At 38.2% G+C, this 21,871-nt stretch overlaps 1 protein-coding gene across 4 annotated transcripts in view; it reads left to right on the top strand.

Annotated features, from left to right (window-relative positions):
• The window catches only part of LOC126272015 (uncharacterized), a 103,323-nt gene extending 90,095 nt beyond the window's left edge, over positions 1–13,228 (top strand). For 2 of the 4 annotated variants that reach the window (XM_049974507.1, XM_049974505.1), the window contains exons 5-6: positions 2,002–2,215; positions 2,520–13,228. In XM_049974507.1, coding sequence (XP_049830464.1) covers positions 2,002–2,215; positions 2,520–2,636 — 331 coding nt within the window. In that variant the 3' untranslated portion in view covers positions 2,637–13,228. The remainder of the gene's footprint in view (positions 1–2,001; positions 2,216–2,519) is intronic. The other 2 variants (XM_049974508.1, XM_049974509.1) reach the window with 1 other exon arrangement.
• Positions 13,229–21,871: the final 8,643 nt, after the last annotated feature.

Here is a 21,871-nt window from a genome sequence, read left to right as displayed (position 1 = left end):
AGCACGTTCTCCTTTAGCAGAACAATGCCCGACTACACACGGGCATTGCGACATCTGCAACAATCCGACGTCCTAGTTTCACTGGGATCAATCATCCTGCATACCATCCAAATCGTGGCCCAATCCCATAATAATCTGTTTCCAGAACTTAAAGAATGCCTTCGAGAACTTAACTTTAATATTGATGATGTGGTGCAAGCAGAGGTGAGGTTGAGGCTCCATCAGCAAAGTCAAACATTCTACAGAGTGGTATCAAGTAACTGGTCTGTCATTTTGCCAGGGTGACTATGTTGAGAAATAAATATGTAGATATGAAGAATGTTAATGTCTGATATCCGAAATATTGTGCCTGTTGGACATTATGGACCAGCAGTACACGTGTGGACTGTTCGAGCAAGAAATATGCCAGGAAAAACTGGAGAATCTTGACTTTGTTTTATTCAAAAAAGCTTTCAGAGTTATCATATAAAAAATTCAGAAGCATTACTTTTCAGCACATCCTTGTAATTATAGTGCCACTGAATTACTGTTAAAGTTCAAAGAGGCCCAAATATCTGCCTCCCTGCTATTCGTATGTATTCTTTCATGTAATGTAAATATCACTGCATTCACATAACATCCTAACACATCCTTCTGTTTCCAACAAGTTTCAAAAAATACATTCTTTGATTAGAGTCAGTGCTCTGGTATTTATATTTATTTGTGTTCAACTGGCAGTAGCTTTCAGTTTGTTCTGGCATGCTCTGTTGGAATGCTTACACACAGCAGATGAAAATAGTCAACACAAAGTTTGCAATAGTGATGCTCCTTTGCTAGTGCACCCTGTCTTTTATAATTGGTGGAATTGTTGCCCAGCATCTCATTTTCAGATGACAACCATAGCTGCCACTGAGTTGCTGTATTTTACAGTTTGAGTACATGCTGTGAAGAAAATTTGTCTCGAGTTAAAATTGTACGCCTGGCCGGAACTCGAACACAGATACTTGCCCTCCCCAGGCAGTGTACTGCAAGTTATACTATCCCTGCACATCTCACAGATCAACACCAAATTTCAGCTTGTCACTTACTATTATCTCTCAGGTTTGCTTGGCATGATTGATCAGTGGTGTGATATTGAGTGTTCAGATGAGTTGTTAATTCCATGTTTCTATATGATATTTAGACAATCAACACAGTCATCTTCAGGTGCTGTGAACCCTGTTAATATGAATACTCACTGCATGAAGTGTGGTTGGAGTCCAGGCAAAATAGCACCCGAAGATGTTGACTGAGTTGATTGTGTAAATATATTGCAAAAAATTGCAATCAACAACTGTGCTGAGCACCCAGATCATCATCATTTGCCTCCTGTTTCCCTACATGGCTTCCAAACTCCACCAGGGTTCCTTTGCTATGTTGCTCGACTTGACACCTCTGTGAGTTAGAACACTTCAGAAAGATATACTTAACCACTATCTTGTGAATATTAGTTGAATGTGAAAGGCAGGGATTTGAGTATGAGTTTCAGTCCAGCACAAAGTTTCAGTGTTTAACAAGTACTGTGTCGACTTATTTAAACATCTGAAAACATAAAACATGAAGGGATGTTAAACATCACTGGTTTAAAACTTGTTTTGATATATTTGTTTTCCTTGTTTCTGTTTCATGTCCATCCAAGACCTTGTGCTGTGATTTATTACATGAAATATATGTAATTTTACAAACAGAATTCATTGACACACATCATCCAAGTTTGTACACACACACACACACACACACACACACACACACACACACACACACACACACACTCTCTCTCTCTCTCTCTCTCTCTCTCTCTCTCTCTCTCTCTGCAGAAATTCTAATAATGTAGCCATAATGAATTTTTTGACCAGGTCAAATTTGACTGATGTGACTGTTATATATATATATATATATATATATATATATATATATATATATATATATTCCTTTATCATTTTGTATCAATACCTGCAGGAATTTTTTGTCTCACACTCACAGGAATGTATTGTATTCTACATATGGGAAGCATATGGTGTCATGTGATGTTGCTGGCAGTGGTGTACCACAGTATGTATTGGACTACTTGGCACAAGGACAGGACTGGCCTGAAGGAGATGCAGCATTTCATAGGCGTATCACTATTCCCACTCTCTTAGTTCATGGCATGCAAGATCCTCTTGTTCCTCTTGTCCACGAGTGTGAGATGGAAAGGGTAAGTATGTTAATGACTCGCTTTTAGAAACTAGTAATGTAACAATTCACCAAAGGAGCTGTACATGCGAAAGGTGCGTAAGTAATTTGAGTGTATCTAAACCAGAGCAGATCTAAAAAAATATGATTTCTATATATAAGTGACTATGTGTTTCTTCATCCCCTCCCCCCCCCCACACACACACACAAAATCATCATCATTTCACTTCAGTTTATATTACCTTATAACCAAGAGGATTAATTTAAGTTCACATTATTTTTTGAAAGTAGTAACATATGTATATATATTCCTTTTTTTTTTCCAGACCATTCCACGTTCTTTCCTTGAAGTAATACCAAATGCTGGCCACTTTGCTATGTTGGAAACTCCTGAAAAGCTTATCCACATGATTCGATGCTTCATTGATTGGTGGAACACATAATTAATTTTGAAATTTCTGGGATTATGAATGCAGAAGCATTGCTCATATATATTACAACTGTTCATACATTCCTTATTAATGAATGTTACATGTTAGTGCTTGAATTCAGAGATTAGAAAGTGTTTCTCGCATCAGTCACATATTGAAGTAACATTTTAGTTTTATTTTGTTCAAAAGCAGTATTAGTAAGGCTGTTGTATTTACAGAAGCTGTGTGTGTGTGTGTGTGTGTGTGTGTGTGTGTGTGTGTGTGTGTGTGTGTGTGTGTGTGTGTTTATTTGCCGTCCTCAATGTTGTTTATGTTATAACTTAATTAAGTATCAAAACAGTGGTTTCTGTTAAGAAAGATCTTAGTAGGTTTTGGAAATTAGACCTTAAGTGTTTTACTTACTTTGTTTCCACTTTATATCACAGAGTAATACTTACAGTCACGACTCTCTGGTGTGAAAGTTGTTACCTGTTTGACAGCTGGAGTAACACTAGCACTCAAAGTGATGAGAAAGCAGATAGTCGCATCCATCCTGAGAATAACTTACCTTATACTTAATTAACAAAATTGGTTTTTTCCTTCATTCCATGCATTACTATATTACCAAGAGACATGAATTGTCATGAAGTAAGTGTAAAAGCAGCCAAATCACACTGATTCAGTGACATAAGCTACAGCTTACTCATGAAGAAATACTTTCTAATATGCTATATTTGCAGGTTACTCTGCTGAAAGCAAATGAATATAAACACACACTCCATCCATGAGAAGTATATATTTCTGTTGTTGTCTGTTGTCATTATCATTGGCACTTTCCATGATACTTATATTTTTTATGTAATTGAGTGATTCACCCATTCTTACACTTCACTTGATTTCCTAATGCACAAATATTTTTGTAAATCTAATTACTTTTGCCTCAAAAGTGAATGTGTTGAAGATTCTTGCCTTTTGTGGCTCAGGTAAAGCAACAATTGTGAAATCTGTTTCTTCTGTGTTGGGAAACAGTTTTATTGCATTTGACAATGTATTATCACATCTGTACTGTTTTCCCTTAACATGTTCGCTGCGGTCACGAGTGCGGGCCGCTAATGCTGTAGGCGGACGCTTGTAATTGGACGTGAGCTGAGAGTTGAAATCATACCCCTGCAAAACCTGTAAGTTCATGTTGTGCATGTACGTAATGTTGACAGCAAATATAATGTCTCCACAAGAGGTGGTGCTAGATACAGAAATACAAGTACGCTTTAGGAGCATGCCGATCATGTGTGAAATGCTGCATGCTGTCTGACACTTATAAGTGTCGTATCCATCTATTGCAAGCAATTCCAACAGTGCCTCTCATTTATTGATTTTATTCCAAACTGAAAAGAAAATGCAATTCAAACAACCAATAAATCTGCTCCATTGATAAAGAATTAGTCAGAAAACACCACAAGATTTATGAAACGGAGAAAAAGAGACAGGACTCATCTGCAGTGTGGTGCTATGGAAACCCAATCCCATATAACAAATGAGTTTGCAAGGTGTGGAGGTGATGTTTTTATAGCAAACCACAAATAAGTCCACATACTGTACAGAAGCCTCATGTTCTGAGCAATCAATCTAACATCATTTTACTTGGCTATCAAATAAAACAAATGCAAACACTTCACAAATCAAACATAAAAGATCTTCCTCTGAAGATATGACATCCCATTACATTATGGAGTGCAATTGTGCAACAGTTCAAACAGGATCCAGGTTTGTTTGGACACGTTACGCACATGTAGGGCATGTCCGTACACTTGCCCCATTCCACACACATTGTACATTGCTTCCTCATAACTTGGTTCTTCCCTTCAGTTGCATCCCACTTTTGCGCAGTGTGTGTGTGTCTTTACAATATTTGTTACGCACACCTTTTGTAACATCCATTTGTGGAAATACTCCCTTTATTATTTGTATTCTATAACCATACGTCATTTTATGCCCTGAGTATTTATTATATAGGTAATGTGAATTGAACATTAGCATATCAACTACATGGAAGAATAGTTTCTTTGGCCAGCGGACAGTCTTTCTTTCACGTAAATAATACGACAATACCTGGTCCTGCCTATCGGTCCCAACATACAGCTATTATATTTGATACTTGGCAGTGCTTTTGAGACTATTTCCTGGCATGCATTTGGCGCATGTCTCATTGTAGTAGGATATTCTCTCGAAATATAGGAGACCTCTCGTCTATCCTTCCATTTGCCAATCATTATGCCATCCGAATATTGTGCAATGTGTCTCCTTTCCCCAGTTTTGTGCATACCACGTCTTTAGGGGTATTTCTTCTATTTACCCTTAGTGTCCCGATACAATGTGTTTTAACATTCAACAGGGTTTTAGCTAAAGCAAAGCTGTTGTAAAAATTGTCTCTGAAAACATGATGGCCAGCATCAGCTTCTCTTCCAACAAATGTAATACTATCGTTTCAGCATGCCCTTTCCCCCTCATACCACCACACATCCTCGTGTACACAGCACATTTATTTACGAGACTGTCTGGATTGTGTAGCCTGTAGAATTTGATGCCATATTTATTCCTTTCGTTCTTTATATATTGTCTAAATGACAATCGTCCCCTAAAGAATCATTGATTCATCTACAGGTAGATTCTTACCTGGATAATACACCTGACACATTCTGTTGTTAAAATAATTCAATATAGGGCGTACCTTATATAGTCAGTCATCTGGTTTCAGTTCTCCTGACTGGATAGTTCGCAAAATACAGTGAGTGTAAGATGAGCAAATATCTGTCTCTGCCCGTACTCATCACTATTCCTCTATATTAAAACGGCGGGTCTTCCTTCCAGTAGTCTGTAATAGGGCATAATTGGCATTACCCATATGTAATGAAATACCCAGGAAGACTAGTATTTTTCCTGTACTTACCGGTTTCCAATTACTAATTGTATAGCCCTCTTTCACATTTTCGCTCGCAAATATATTGCATGCGTAAAGAAACCCATTGGCGTATTGCCAGCAGGATTTATCTGCAAACATTCTTCTTTTTTAAATGGATGATACTGCATCCCATGTGGTTCTTCATGCCAAGTCGCACCTCGTTGGCTTACTTCGGCGAGCGCAGGTTCTTTATCGTCAGCGATTTCTCCATCATTGTCATCTGTATCATCCGATTCCGAACTGTTGCGAATCATATTCGACAGTTCTGCTTCCACACTGTCATCACTATGGTATGTTTCTGCAGTCTCCGAATTCCAACCACCCGCCTCTGGTCCGTCCCCTCTGAACTCAACATCACTATCTTCTAACACGCTCAGTAACTCATGGTCAGTTAGAAGGCCCTGGTGTCGGTTGATTTGCCGCCATTGCAAACAATGCACAACACAGACGACTAAAGACAAAAACACACAACTGCAGACAGAAAAACATTATGTGATATTTTGTTGGTTGCTTGTACTAACACAAGTGCAAGCCAAACAAACCAAACTGAGTACTCAGCTAGCAAATGCTCCGCTTATAAGCATTACCTGCACTGACGTATTGATCGCAGAAACGCTTATAAGTGTCAACCACACTGGAGTGTTGATCGTGGAAAAGCTTATAAGTGTCAGCCGCAGCGAACATGTTAAGCTACAGGCAAGGTGCCTTATTTGGTGTTATAAATAATGCAGGTATTACATTCCATATAGGCTTCCTACATTCCACATTCATTGACTTGGCTGAAAGTGTAGGCAAAGAAACTCTGCTTTGTTGGACAGATATACGTTCTGCAACGGATCAGATCTTCAGGTGTTTACTGCCAATTCTTCGTTATTAAAGGAAAACAACAGTATTCAATAAATTTCTGTACATTACAAAAGACTCGTAAATAACATGTCCTGTGTAATGCACCATTTCATACATACCACATCCTTAGAAAACTAAAGTGTGACAAAAAGGGGGGTCATTTTTTGGTTATTATCAATTTTTATGGCACTCCATATGCTCCCTATTGAAAAAACTATGTTACAAATAAATATAAATATTAGTATTTGCATTTATCTGATATTGTATACAGAAATATTGTTTGCTGGACACCTGGGGCACTGCTATCACACAGGGTAACAAAAACGAGATGGAGTGTTGTGACTGTTAAGTTAGAATGTGCTTTCTGTACTACCTTATTCATGCCAAGACATATTTCAGGCCTTCACCTCATCTTCAATTGGCATAGTACCCTTGTATCCTCATAATAATTACGCTAGCTGAATTTTTAACGTTGTAGCTGTCTTTTATTATGAATTTTGTAACACATTGTTTTGCATTTACATTCCTAACGCAATTACTTTGAGATTCATTGGTGTGCTAATGCAACACCACTTTCACCTTGTGCCCTACTAAATGCAAAACAAATTGCCAGATACAGAAAAAAGGCAGTTACAACATTCAAAATTCAGTTGACATAAACTTGACGTATCAGGACAAGGCTGTTCTTCTTTCTATATTTTATCTGTGGTGTTTGCAGCTACAACCATTATTTGCCCTTTGTAACTGTGTGCATACTCATAAAGCACATATTTAATGATGAGAAAGATGCTATATTTTTGGTAGATTGTATGCTTCACTTCAGCTCTGTCTTTTGTAGCGACAAATTAGTTAATATTTGTACACTCTCTCTAATAGACTGATGTCATGATGATCTACACTCACACATCAGTGTGTTAGATAAATGTGTATTATATTTAATCAGGCACATGCAACTCGTACAACCCAGTAAGACTGTTGATAGTATGTGATAGGTTAGTACAGTAGTTTATGTAAAGAATTAGTGATTCTCAATACTCATAGACTATCAACAGCTGCAGTAGTAACAGATTTTTTGTGAACACAGTTATAGCCATAGATATATACCTCAAAATCAAAGCTCTGTGAAAGACACAGCATTGGTGTGCTTCGTTTTTACTTTGTCATTTTACTTACAGCACATATTTATTATTGCTGCTATTTACACTCACTTGTCATTTTCCCACCAGCTTTTCTGTGTGTAATCTTTTTGTTTTATTAATGTGTAAGTTAAATAATATTAAACTAAAAGCAGTATTCTCTGTAGCAGCCAAAATATGAACAAGACATATTTTTATATAAAAGAATCTCTAGATATATTACTTGCATATTTGTGAAATGTTTGGTTTCACACCTATGAAATTTGTTGTTTGAATTCATGAAAGACTATGGAATGAGTATTGTTAATGACAAATGTATGAGAGACTGACTTCATTGATGTTACTGATGATTATAATTTTTGGACATGTTTAGAATCATGTATTATATATTTTTAAACTTAGTATTATTATGAATTACATTTACTATATCTTTGTATTTGTGATATCTAACAAGTCCTAAATGCTATTGCTAGTACTTCATTAGCACAAATATGTATTTAAAACAGATTTATCTTCTGTTTTTTCCCTCACAGTATTATGATGTCATAAATTAGAAAAAAGTGTCAGGTGCTGCATTTAGTTGTTGAACCATGCATACTAGTGCTTGACATGTGTAACAGAAAAGACTTGCCTTCCATTCTATGGTGCTTTGAAGAAAACAAACCCGTTTCACATACATATTTATAAGTGTATTAGATTAATTATCAGTAAAATCTTGCATCACTTTGTCTTTTGGACATATGAAAGTTACATATTTATAAAAAGGGGTTAGGTGATGTAGACCATGATTAAGATGAAACACAGTAACTTGTGGACTTTAACTTTCACACACAATTTGGAGTCATTCTGTCAGTTCGCTGTTGCCATCGATTATATGTTTGCAAAGCACAGCATTCTCCGTCACCTCCTTTTTCTCCTAATTCGATTCAGTCCTGTTGCATTCAGAGAGGCAAAACTTCCCCCCAATTGGGAAGTCTGAAGCATTATCTCCAACAGATGTGATTGTTGTAGTTTTATCTGGTCAAATTACCTCATGTGCCATGTCATCATAATAACAGTTTGTTAAAGATATTCTGACTAGCTGTAGGACATTTGTGGGAACTGCAAAACAGGCCCTTCTAATATAAGAAAGTAAGTGAACTGTACAGGTAAAAGTCTGCCATTTCTTCTGAGCTTGATCACTCAACTACAGTTATTTCTTGGCTGTATTTACATCAAGACTATATGTGGAAGACAGTGGCAGGATATAAAGAAAGATGTACTAAATTGCTCATCTGCAATAGCAGCAAAACTATTAAGAAAGTTTTTTCTTTAGAATAGCTCAGCATGTACACTGAAGATCAGAAATAGGTAATGCATGAAAACAGAAAGATATGTTATAGGAATCAGAACACTGCAAGGAAGCCAGAAAAAAAGTGAAATGGAATGGGGATAGTGAAAGAACATTGGACTGCTGTAGAACTTGTCCACAATTAACTGTCCTAGTCATGGAAATTAACAAAAATTTTCAAGTAGGGATGTGATTTGTGAAAACGACATTGCTTGTCAAAGTGAACCTCTTTATCCAACATAAGATGTTACATTTGCAGACCGTTAATCTGTTACATCTACATCTATACCTACACTCCACAAGCCACCTGACGGTGTGTGGCAGAGGGTACCTTGAGTACCTCTTATCAGTTCTCCCTTCTATTTCAGTCTGTATTGTTTGTGGAAAGAAAGATTGTTGGTATGCCTCTGTGTGGGCTCTAATATCTCTGATTTTATCCTCATGGTCTCTCCGCTCTCTGCTCGACTTCTCGGTGAACGTATGTTCTCGAAATTTAAACAAAAGCTCGTACCAAGCTACTGAGCGTTTCTCTTGCAGAGTCTTCCACTGGAGTCTATCAATCATCTCCGTAACGCTTCCGCGATTACTAAATGATCCCGTAACAAAGCGTGCTGCTCTCCTTTGGATCTTCTCTATCTCTTCGATCAACCCTATCTGGTACAGATCCCACATCGGTGAGCAGTATTCAAGCAGTGGGCGAACAAGTGCACTGTGACATTTTGTGGTATGATAGTAATCAAGTCCTTTTTTACTGTTAGAGGGGACTTTCTCATTGCTATTTGTTTTGAATGGAATGCATCTCAGTAAATTGCCCAGTGTGCAAGAAGGCAAAGCTCGTTGTGTGTGTGTGTGTGTGTGTGTGAGAGAGAGAGAGAGAGAGAGAGAGAGAGAGAGACATACTTTATCTCTCGGAGATGGAGCTTGCCTCATGGCGAAAGCATTACTAAATGCTAAAAAATAAGCATGGTCTTTTATGGTGCTCAGGTGGCACTCGTGCCCTAACTGTTTTCACTGGAATAATTGTTCTCCCTCTGAATTCTGTATGTTGCATGTCAAAAATATGATCAGTTATTAATTTCATTATTTGATTTACAAATATTTTAATTTGTGTAGTTTGCACACATTGGAGAAGAGTGCCAAAATATATTAAACTGGTGCTGTCACCATATTTTTCATAAACAGTTGGTATGCTATAAGCATAATATAATTTTTAAAAAACCACTCTTAATTAAAATCTGTGTAGAGTTTCTTTCTTCTTTGAAGCAACTTTAGGTTAAAATTTTCTTTCATCTTGCGTGAAATGTACCTCGAATATTTAATAATGGAGCATTGTAGTCTTATATCATTGTTACAAGAATACTGTAAATGAAATGCTGAACATTGATTGATTGATTCATCAGGAGGATAAAAGGAAAGAAAAAAAATAAGACTTTCATTCATTGAAAAGGACCCCATATTTGGGATCATGAGAGAAATGTATTATGGAAATGATATTTCACATTTATAACTCTAATGACATTCTCTTGTCGAGTTATATCTCTGTTATGTTGTAATCATCTGTTAGCTGTGATCAAACTAAGCTTTCTGAAAATGGGGAAAGTAGGAATAGTATAAGGTTGTATTTATGTATAGATATAGGAGAGCTTGAACAGTATTTAGTCTGACATTTCAACATAGCTGTCAGTTATAATAGGTTGTTATCTGAAATGCTTAGTACTAGATACAAATGAAGGGGTCGATCGAAGAAAGTGCTAACCCTGGATTTAATAAAGATTATTCTAATTATGTTATCTGCTATATATTCGCACACATCACATGCTGGTAACAGTTCCACAAGTAACATGAAAAACCACTATCTTTTTACATAAATTGTTTTATTGTAGTTCTGGTTTTGTATTTGAATTCAACCAACCCTATAGCATACGACAACTCAAAATATACTCTTGTGGCTTAGCACTTTCTTCTGTGAACTGCATGGAAATGCCAGCAGTAGAGAGATCTCACCTTGTGGACAATGTCGCCAGATCTCAGTATGGCTTTTATTTAAACTCGATATGTTGTTTCATATAAGCAGATATGTTCACCCACAAGTAGACAAGTTTAACACCATTTATACCGTGAATGGTGATGTATTTTTACTGAATTTGTCTTCCAATCAAGATTTTTTCTCTTGCATATATCTGTTAGTTATGGTAAATATGTGACATACAAGACTGAATGAGATGTTTGAATCCCATCTTCAAACAAGTAAATAAATGTGTAGCATTCATTGTTAATCTGCCTTATTCTTTAAAAATTTTCAGTGTATTCAAAAAATTAAGTTGTATTTCAATAATAAGTAGGACATTTACTGCACTTTATTCTGCTGCAAATTTACATTCTATTACTTATCATGTCCCCACAGGAATTGTTCCGGTAGATCTGAGGGTTCTTTTTGTACAGTAATCTCAGTACTTTATTTCCATTTATCACTTGGCTGTATTATACTGTCATTTTTTCCCTTCTATGCATGTGGTGTCCTTCTTCCCAGTTCCATATTACGTAGTGTTCCTCTCATATTGTTTTAGAATGCCCATATGTCCCTTGACTTGCAATTTAAAAAAAAAAAAAAAAATTGAACCATGCTACTGATGTTTGTGATTTCAAATCGCTTGTTATAGTGCTTGCCTTGTGGCATTTCCAGTCATAGTCATGCCTATGAAGCGGATCATAGTATCTATTAACATTCAAGCAACCACCACAATGGATGCTTGTTTTAAGCAGCTACATGAGTTAACAACAGTTGTTACTCTCTCGAATTGCCTCTAATTATGTTGTTCATTTAACACTTTGACTACCGCACACATAGTGATGGATGTTTCACCACCATACCATGCCATGGCATCAAATATACAGCTCTGCTGTGGTTACTGCCAGCCCTATGGCAGTCAACATGTTAAATAAGTTTGAAAAGAGGGCACTGGGTAGTGTAAAATTTATAAATAATGAGATCTAATAATTTTCTCCTTTAGCCATGCATGCTTTTTTTCCTACTGACTCAGTCTTCAAATACAGCAGTCACTGGCCATGTTTCCAGGAATCAGAGGCAAGATGACTCATTACTCCACAAATACCAATAATGAGAAATAGTATTACAGCAGTCAAAGCAGTGTACTCCCTTGTATAGAAATGTATACAGTTTGGATATAATGGTTTAAATCTTACCTTCCATCCAACCTCATTGTCAATACTGTGTTGTAGTTTCCCCTTTTGTGGCAGAAAGCCATATTGCACTGCTTCATTCTATAGCTAAATTCAAAAGCTTTATGATTTACATCTTGGCGTGTGCTATTAGCTCACACTGTGCTAATATTCATTAGTTTGCTTCTTATTTTCTTTTTTCAGACTGGAAGTAAGTTTTATTTATTTAATTTTGTGGTTCATTACTGGGTTCTTAATGGATAGAAGTGCATGGTTGTCAAAGTCTGCTTTCACCTACATCTGTTTTTTTATAATCAATGATTGCATTATACTAAGTCATAAGATCTGGCTTAAAATTTCTCCATAACTCTTTTACAGAAATACATATCGAACTTTTAAAACTTTCTTAGAGATTTGTAATTTTTTTTCTTGTGCACTTAAATGAATTTTTAGTAAATATCATGTTCTGCTTACTAATGGCCCGAGAATAACCCTCAATGGTTTCCTTATTATGTAACACAAAAACTATACATATGTAGAAATTCAACAAGATGATTTTTCAATGATAAGTTAGTTCTCTACTACGTCAGTTGTATTGTGGCTTGAAATCCATCTTCAAAATTACAAATCAGATGTTTATTCTGTTTAGAACAGTGCTAGAACTTAAACATTAAATTTCTATAAATCTTTGCCACATCACTAAAGAAAACATGCAGTACAGCATCATATTTCTCACAATTCAGTTGTCAGTGAAGCATTTAGGAAACTGTACTGTTGTATTATTTCAGTGAAAACAAATACTCTCCTGTTGTTTCATATGGTGCTACAAATCACAGGAACATGAGCAAGTATCGCAAAAAATTTGGTATTAGTAATTTAGAACTACAAAACAGAAGAGTAATTGAGATCCATGAAGTAATAGGCTTACAGAGTTGCCCTCTCAGTGCTCAGTACACTACAGTAGTCAAGGTTTCAGACACTCCTTTATCTGTAATAATAATGTTTGCCATAAGTAATTTCTGTAGGTGAAAGAAAAACTACTAATGATTGTATTTTTTAATTGTGTGTTAAAGCCAAAGATAGATACAAAATAAAAGTGAATATAAGTACCGTTGTTAATTCAAAACTAATCCTTTTGTACATTACAGAGAAGGAATAAAATCTTTTTATCCATTGTGGATTTTGTCCTGTTGTTACACATATTTTCCTTCACCCTCTTCCCTAAAATCCTCCCCTCCTTTCAGCATCAGAATTACTACAATTGGACATTAATTTTACAAATATTGGAATTTGAAGGGAATGGGGATTTCCAGCAGTGGCCTAATTGAGAACATTTTCCTGAGGTGATTTAGGAAAACGATGGAAAACTTAAATTAGGATGTCTAGTCAGTGATTTGAATGTGCACTGTTTACAGCAAGGTGTAAGTATGAAGAGGAGGTTGTTACATAGTACACTTTTTTGTCACAACAATAAAAGACTCAGTTCAAACTGATTAATCATATCAAGCGATACTTTTAACAGGTTTGACTTGATTGTAGGACAGTTACGTCCAAATTTTGTTTCCGGAAGAATGATGATGGATCGGTCAGCTTTCAGATCACGGATAGCCTGGGATTCGGCTGTGGTGATGTTGGGAGTAGGATTAAGGTTTTTCAAGAAAGACTGAGAGGCAAGGCTGGAAGTGAGAAATTCCTGGAAGGTTTTCTTCCGGCTGACAAGGGTTCCACGACCATGGTACTTGATCGTCGGGAGTATGTGGCTGAGGGACTGCGTCAGCTTTCAGACAACTCTACATACAAAGTTTGCCGAGGTAATCCCATTCCTGATGTCCAGGCGGAGCTTCAAGGAATCCTCAGAACCTTAGGCCCCCTACAAAACCTTTCACCTGACTCCATCAAACTCCTCACCCCACCGACACCTCGCACTCCTACCTTCTACCTACTTCCTAAAAATTCACAAACCCAAACATCCTGGCCGCCCCATTGTAGCTGGTTACCAAGCCGCCACAGAACGTATCTCTGCCTACGTAGATCAACACCTTCAACCCATTACATGCAGTCTCCCATCCTTCATCAAAGACACCAACCACTTTCTCAAACGCCTGGAATCCGTACCCAGTCTGTTACCCCCGGAAACCATCCTTGTAACCATTGATGCCACTTCCCTATACACAAATATCCCGCATGTCCAGGGCCTCGCTGCAATGGAGCACTTCCTTTCACGCCGATCACCTGCCACCCTACCTAAAACCTCTTTCCTCGTCACCTTAGTCAGCATCATCCTGACCCACAACTTCTTCACTTTTGAAGGCCAGACATACCAACAATTAAAAGGAACAGCCATGGGTACCAGGATGGCCCCCTCGTATGCCAACCTATTTATGGGTCGCTTAGAGGAAGCCTTCTTGGTTACCCAAGCCTGCCAACCCAAAGTTTGGTACAGATTTATTGATGACATCTTCATGATCTGGACTCGCAGTGAAGAAGAACTCCAGAATTTCCTCCCCAACCTCAACTCCTTTGGTTCCATCAGATTCACCTGGTCCTACTCCAAATCCCATGCCACTTTCCTAGACGTTGACCTCCATCTGTCCAATGGCCAGCTGCACACATCCGTCCACATCAAACCCACCAACAAGCAACAGTACCTCCATTATGACAGCTGCCACCCATTCCATATCAGACGGTCCCTTCCCTACAGCCTAGGCCTTCGTGGCAAACGAATCTGCTCCAGTCCTGAATCCCTCGACCATTACACCAACAACCTGAAAACAGCTTTCGCATCCCGCAACTACCCTCCCAACCTGGTACAGAAGCAGATAACCAGAGCCACTTCCTCATCCCCTCAAACCCAGAACCTCTCACAGAAGAACCCCAAAAGTGCCCCACTTGTGACAGAATACTTCCCGGGACTGGATCAAACCTTGAATGTGGCTCTCCAGCAGGGATACGACTTCCTAAAATCCTGCCCCGAAATGAGATCCATCCTTCATGAAATCCTCCCCTTTCCGCCGTCCACCTAACCTTCGTAACCTCTTGGTTCATCCCTATGAAATCCCCAAACCACCTCCCCTACCCTCTGGCTCCTACCCTTGCAACCGCCCCCGGTGTAAAACCTGTCCTATGCACCCTCCCACCACCACCTACTCCAGTCCTGTAACCCGGAAGGTGTACACGATCAAAGGGAGAGCCACATGTGAAAGCACCCACGTGATTTACCAACTGACCTGCCTGCACTGTGATGCTTTCTATGTGGGAGTGACCAGCAACAAACTGTCCATTCGCATGAATGGACACAGGCAGACAGTGTTTGTTGGTAATGAGGATCACCCTGTGGCTAAACATGCCTTGATGCACGGCCAGCACATCTTGGCACAGTGTTACACCATCCGAGTTATTTGGATACTTCCCACCAACACCAACCTATCCAAACTCCGGAGATGGGAACTCGCCCTTCAGTATATCCTCTCTTCTCGATATCCGCCAGGCCTCAACCTCCGCTAATTTCAAGTTGCCGCCGCTCATACCTCACCTGTCTTTCAACAACTTCTTTGCCTCTGTACTTCCGCCTCGACTGACATCTCTGCCCTTACTCTTTGCCTTTAAATACGTCTGCTTGTGTCTGTGTATGTGCGGATGGATATATGTGTGTGTGTGTGTGTGTGTGTGTGTGTGTGTGTGTGTGTGTGTGTGTGTGTGTACACCTGTCCTTTTTTTTCCCCTAAGGGAAGTCTTTCCGCTCCCGGGATTGGAATGACTCCTTACCCTCTCCCTTAAAACCCACATCCTTTCATTTTTCCCTCTCCTTCCCTCTTTCCTGACGAAGCAACTGCCAGTTGCGAAAGCTTGTAATTCTGTGTGTGTGTTTGTGTGTTTTGTTCATGTGCCTGTCTGCCGGCGCTTTCCCGCTTGGTAAGTCTTGGAATCTTTGTTTTTAATATATTTTTCCCATGTGGAAGTTTCTTTCTGTTTTATATATATATATACGGTACAATGAAAACTCCCTGTCAGGTTTAGAATAAAGAAGGGGCTAGTGACAGTGCACCAGCAGTGCTACAGTCAAATTCAATACATGATTTTCAGTTCGGTTAGCCCACTTTTAACCTCAATACTCTGAAGATCTGTAGAACAAAAAAGTTTTGCTAAAACTGAAAAAAAAAGAAAAAAAAAAACACATTACACACTCTGAACTCAAACACAATGAAGTGTCTCGATCAGACTAACCACTTCCATACCCACTAGTGTGGATTCTGGCAACTCGGGTGTGTGAAACTCAACTTGCACTTTTCTCACGACAACCTGAAAGCCACAGATCAAGCAGCTGCCATATTTCTTGACTTCCACAAAGCATTTGTGTCACTGCCACACCAATGCTTATTAATGAAAGACAACCATATCAAATGAAATTTCCGACTGTTTCTAGGGAGGACACAGTCTTTTATCATCTCTGATGGAAATTCATCGATACAGGTAATAAATCCAGGAATATCCCAGGAAAGTGTGTTTGTATCCTTGCTACTCATGTTGTGTATTAATGACTTTGTAAAACTGTTTCACAAGATGAAATAATGTAGTATCCTGTGATTACAATATTAATTAGTTGCAATTAAAATCAGTAAGCTCAGACAAATACCAGGGTATAACGATTTGTAGGGATAAGAAATGGAATCAGCACATAGGCTCAGTCAAGGTACCAGACTTTGAGTTATTGGTAGGTTACTGGGAAAATGCAGTTAGTCTACAAAGGAGATTTATTACAAAACACTGGGTGACAACTCCTGGAATATTCCTCAGGTGTGTTTGATCCATCTGCTGCAGACTAGCAGCAGATGCTGAACATATACAAAGAAGGGCATCATATAGTCAAAGGTTGGTTTGACCCAAGAGTGTCAGAGTTGCAAAAAAAAAAAAAAAAAAAAAGAAAAAAAAAAAAAAAAAAAAAAAAGAAACTGATTTGGTAGATTCCTGAAGATGGTCCAACTATACTGTGAAAGCCTAACTGAAATAAGTGTCAAGAGTGAGGAATCTAGAAACAGTTACCTATGTATCACTAACGTACGGACTGCAAAAACAAGATTCCCACACTCCACACAAATCAAATTTGAAGAAACCCTCAAAGTGGTACAGTGGGAGATATTCTTTGCCATTCACTTAACAATGGTTTGCAGAGTATAGATGTAGAACCTTGCTCCAGTGTAACGAAATGATAAACAAAATATATCACAGAATCTCTACAGCTGTTGACCACATTGCAGGCTGATTGTGAGCTGCTACAGTAGTCACCGACACTCAAGAAATGGCACAATTTGACTTGTGTGGCAGTCTATTGCTTTCAGGATAAAGCACTAAAGAGTAAACATTTGAGTGAGCTAGAATATCTTAAAAGTTAGGTGAAAAATTGGTAAAAGCAACTGTATCTTCTAGGCACTATCAGTTCCCCCAAACATTAAATTTCCAAGATCATTCGGTGAAAAAAAAGAGAGAACATTGAAAAAGAGGGCAATTGTTCCTGCTATGTGTATTTTCATAGATATTGGAAACAGAAGAGAGCAACACAACCCTCAGTATCATTTCTAAAATCTGCCAGCAACAGAAAATGCAATTACTTATTCTTTGTGGGGATCTTGAAGGCATGAGAAGAACCAAAAAGTTTTATTACTGTACTTGATTTGGCGTAAAAAGATCCCTAATAGCTAGTAGTCCTATTGCCAGCTTTCAGCTGCGAAGCACTAATGGCTGCAGGTGAGAACAACAGTCATCTATATAGCTGTGGCAACAATGAGGTTGTACTGTGGAAACATTGACAAAAATCACACTACACAGTTGACTGAGTTGTCACGTGAAGCTGCTGCACCCAATGCACTACAACTATCGGAGAGTGTCTTACGCCACCTCGACTGTGGTCTTCTGATTTTCCTGGGGTACGTAATTGATCACCAGTTGGAAATATTATCCAGCCAGTAAAAAAAGGTGAAACTTCAAGGTATATGAGAAATTAAACAATCTAACACTAACTGAAGGGATTGCTTGAAGGAAAACAGGCAGAAAACAGACTTTTTTTGGTGCTCCACACTTTTGCAATTTTAACTGTTGTAAACTCATGCTAGTCTTCCTCTTTGGCACACCGCTGAAGAAGTTGGCACAACTAAGTAGATGTTGAATGTGCTAACCCTCGATTTAATAACAGTTTGTATGTTCATGTTAATTAGTGTGTTTATGAATGAGCAGCATGAACGAGTAGTTCCAAACACGTAGCTACAAAGTGCAGTCTGCTGTACAGACTGTTTTCAAATGGCTCTGAGAACTATGGGACTTAACATCTGAGGTCATCAGTTCCCTAGAACTTAGAACTACTTAAACCTAACGAACCTAAGGACATCACACACATCCATGCCCGAGGCAGGATTTGAACCTGTGACTGTACTGTAGGGCCTAGAACCACTCTGCCACTCTGGCCGGTAGACTGTTTTCTTTTTCATAATTATGTTACTGCCTTCGAATTTTCCCAAACATAAAACATGCAATAACTGCAGATATGCTATTTTGGTTTAGTATTTGCTTCAACTGACCCCTTTCAATTAGTGGTCAGGGAGGGAGGGAGAGAGGGAGGGAGGGAGGGAGAGAGGAAGGAAGGAAGGAAGGAAGGAAGGAAGGAAGGGAAGGGGGGGGGGGGGATAATTTTCAATGTTCTTGGAGAAGATCCATATAGCCCTGTGAACAAAACACACACTCACCACCTCTGCTCTTCACTGGAGTTGTTGTCTACAGCCTATACCAACCATTTAATAACAGTTTCATTTCCAACCACAAGATTGTGCACCTTTAAAACTGATTTGGTTGACACCAAACTGTCAACATTCCACCTAAACCAGAGTTTCAATAGTGACAAACCAACAATGACAAACCCACCAGTGAAGCAAGGAATGTACATCAAGCAAGTAGACAACTTCCACACATTTTCTCTACCATCAGTTATTTAAACTTATAAAATCAATGTTTTTGAACAGAATCTCAGCAACTATCAATAAAAACCCCAACCCAGAAGAAAATGGTTTTGGATGTGGGAAGCCCCATTAGATGCTAATGTTGAATTTAGTTCAATATCCTGAGAATGGTTTTGAAGAAAGGACAAATTGCTACGTTTGTAAATATGAAATATGCCTGCGACCTGTGGTACATGGAAAGTCCAATTGTTTTTAAAATTTTATGTAATGTGTACACAATGGCTACACTGTTGGTAGAATGATGTTTATTTACACAGCTGATGCTGTGCAGCTTCCCTAAGGTGAAACTTCATGAAGCACAAGCTGTTAAATGACCAAGCATCTATAAATGACTTGTGTAGTCATGACAGATTTGTATGAGAAGCCAACTACTTATAAATTAAATGAGAAAATTCCTGATTAGGAATGAGGGAAGGGGTGATCAAAGTTTTTAGTGTTTAAGACATCAGCCTTGGCACTCTGCTTCTGCACTCCTTCACTGAAGTTCTTAAACAGAATATTGTATTGCTGGATATCTCAAATTCTAGTCATCTGTCAATCTAAATAAGAGAACTTTGTGAAAAAAACAGGAACAAAAAGAGATAACAAAAAACAGACCAAGGGCACCCTTCATATGGTCATCAGCCATCTACACCCCGACTGCATCCCTGCAGCAACTTTTTAGCGAGGACTCCCCTTCTGGAAGTAAACAAATATTAGAATTACCTTTGCTTTTTCCTGTATAGGAAACACTATACTGAGATCTACAATACTGTCAGATGTGGGACATAATTTAAATGATTTAGTGGCTACAGCAGTTTGTTACGTCAGAATGTGGCCAACACGAAATAATTATTTAATGAAACAATTCATAATTTTTCTGTCCCAAAACTCACATGAAAGCACTGCTTTATCATTGTAGTATTATCAAATAATTAGTGCTGTTCAATACTGTAAATTCTCAGGGATGATAAATGTTATCGAAAGTCTTCCTGGAAATGTCCCTTTTGGCATAATAATTATTACCACTGTCGTAAAATACAATTACTTGTTTACTTTGCTCTTTTCTTTACTTTGTTATTTACAGTCAAGTTGTGCCTGCAGCAATTACTGTGCATCCCAGTTTCTGATACATCATTTTTTAAGTACTCTGGATCTTCACGGTCACCTTTGTCATGGCAATTATGTACGGAGCAAGTAATCGATGAGAAAGGATTAAAACCTTTCAATTAGAGTTTAGATTACTAGAAAGAGAAAATAACTATCCTCTCGTGGAAGAAGAAGTAGTAGTTTCACTTGGCCAGAGTAGAATCATACTAAAAACTAAATCTTTTAGTCCCTGCCCACTCTTCCAGCCTTTATAAACAATTAATCACAAAGACCAACATTTGTGAATCAACTGATATTATATTGGACCATGCACGACAGTGCTCGATACCAATGTTCCAAAAAGCTGTGCACAAAAATGCCATTTTACAGGGGGGGGGTCATATCTTAATTTATCTTGATCACAGGAATAAGGGGTCAAGTGTTTTGAATAGCCCTTTGTCTGCTGACCATTTGTACACCTATTGGAATAACAAGTTTACTGTAGTTGTCCTAGAAGACAGCTCAAAATTTAAACATTACACACTTCCTCCAGCCTCAGCAAATTGTTTGGTTTTTTTGCATTTGTTGTGGTCTAGGGTGGATCTTAGGCAGCTTATAAAAGCACCATATGTTAACAGGTAGTTCCTGAGAAAAACCCCAAAAAAACACGATTTTTGGATATGAAAAGTACCAGTTGTGGCGATGGTCACTTCTACAAATTCTTTCACGGTAGATCATCAAAACTGTTCTAAAGATTATATTTTCTGAGAACTTCACAACTTTTCTGATATCATTATCCATTGCTGAGATAAAGAGGTTCAAAGTTACCCTACTTATGCAAGTAAAATCCAGTTTGAGGAATAAATGTAGATTTAATTAATGTAGTGAACAAATGGCAAGGATTCCGAGGCTTTTAACCACCATTTTTTCACCAATAAAATGTTATGATGCACTGTCTCTGTATATTGGGCACTTCACACCTGTAGAGGCCGTCTCGACCTGAAAATTATTCGATGGTGCCACCTGGTGGCACTGTGAAAAAAATTATTTTGCCACATGAAATTTTTTGTATTTGCAAAAAAATGTTTTGGTAAACGCATGTGTAGCCTAAAAATCTAAAAATGTTGGGAACCTATGTAGGATGACATGCGATACTGTGTTAACTTCGTATCATGCACACTTTATGCTTGTTGTTATATGTGGCAAAGTATATGATGTGTTGAAACACGAACTGCCAGAATTCATTTTATATAAGCAGCACATCCTGCTGTAAAAGGGGGGGGGGGGGGGGGGAGGAAACTAGCTGAAATATGCCCCTGTCAGCACAGAAGACGTGAATATGCGTCTTTAAAAGACACTTACAGAAAAATGGGGAACAAACTGCCTCAATCCTCATTTTGCCTCCCTAACAAAAATTTTAGGGTGCAAACATGTTCATGCTTTTTTTCTGCTGAAAGAGAGTAGCAGGGAACCAGTGAGGATGGAAGAGAGAGAGAGAATGGAAATGAAAGAGAGATGGATGAAGACAATAATCAGAGAGAGCCAAAGATGGAAGAGAGAGCAATGGTCAGTGGGAGATTGTGGCAATAAAAGAAAAAGAGAGATGAATGAAGATAGTAGCAGTTGGAGCAAAATAGAAAGGAGACTGTGGAAATAAAAAGAGACTTGGGTGTTCTGAACTACCTCAGAGCGGTGAAAGAATGTGCCCACTTCCTCCATCTCCTATACCCACAGTTTCCTAATCT

This window comes from Schistocerca gregaria, chromosome 5 (genome assembly GCF_023897955.1).
Source record: "Schistocerca gregaria isolate iqSchGreg1 chromosome 5, iqSchGreg1.2, whole genome shotgun sequence".
Taxonomy (NCBI): Eukaryota; Metazoa; Arthropoda; class Insecta; order Orthoptera; family Acrididae; genus Schistocerca; species Schistocerca gregaria.
This window is presented reverse-complemented; position numbering and strand designations above follow the sequence as displayed.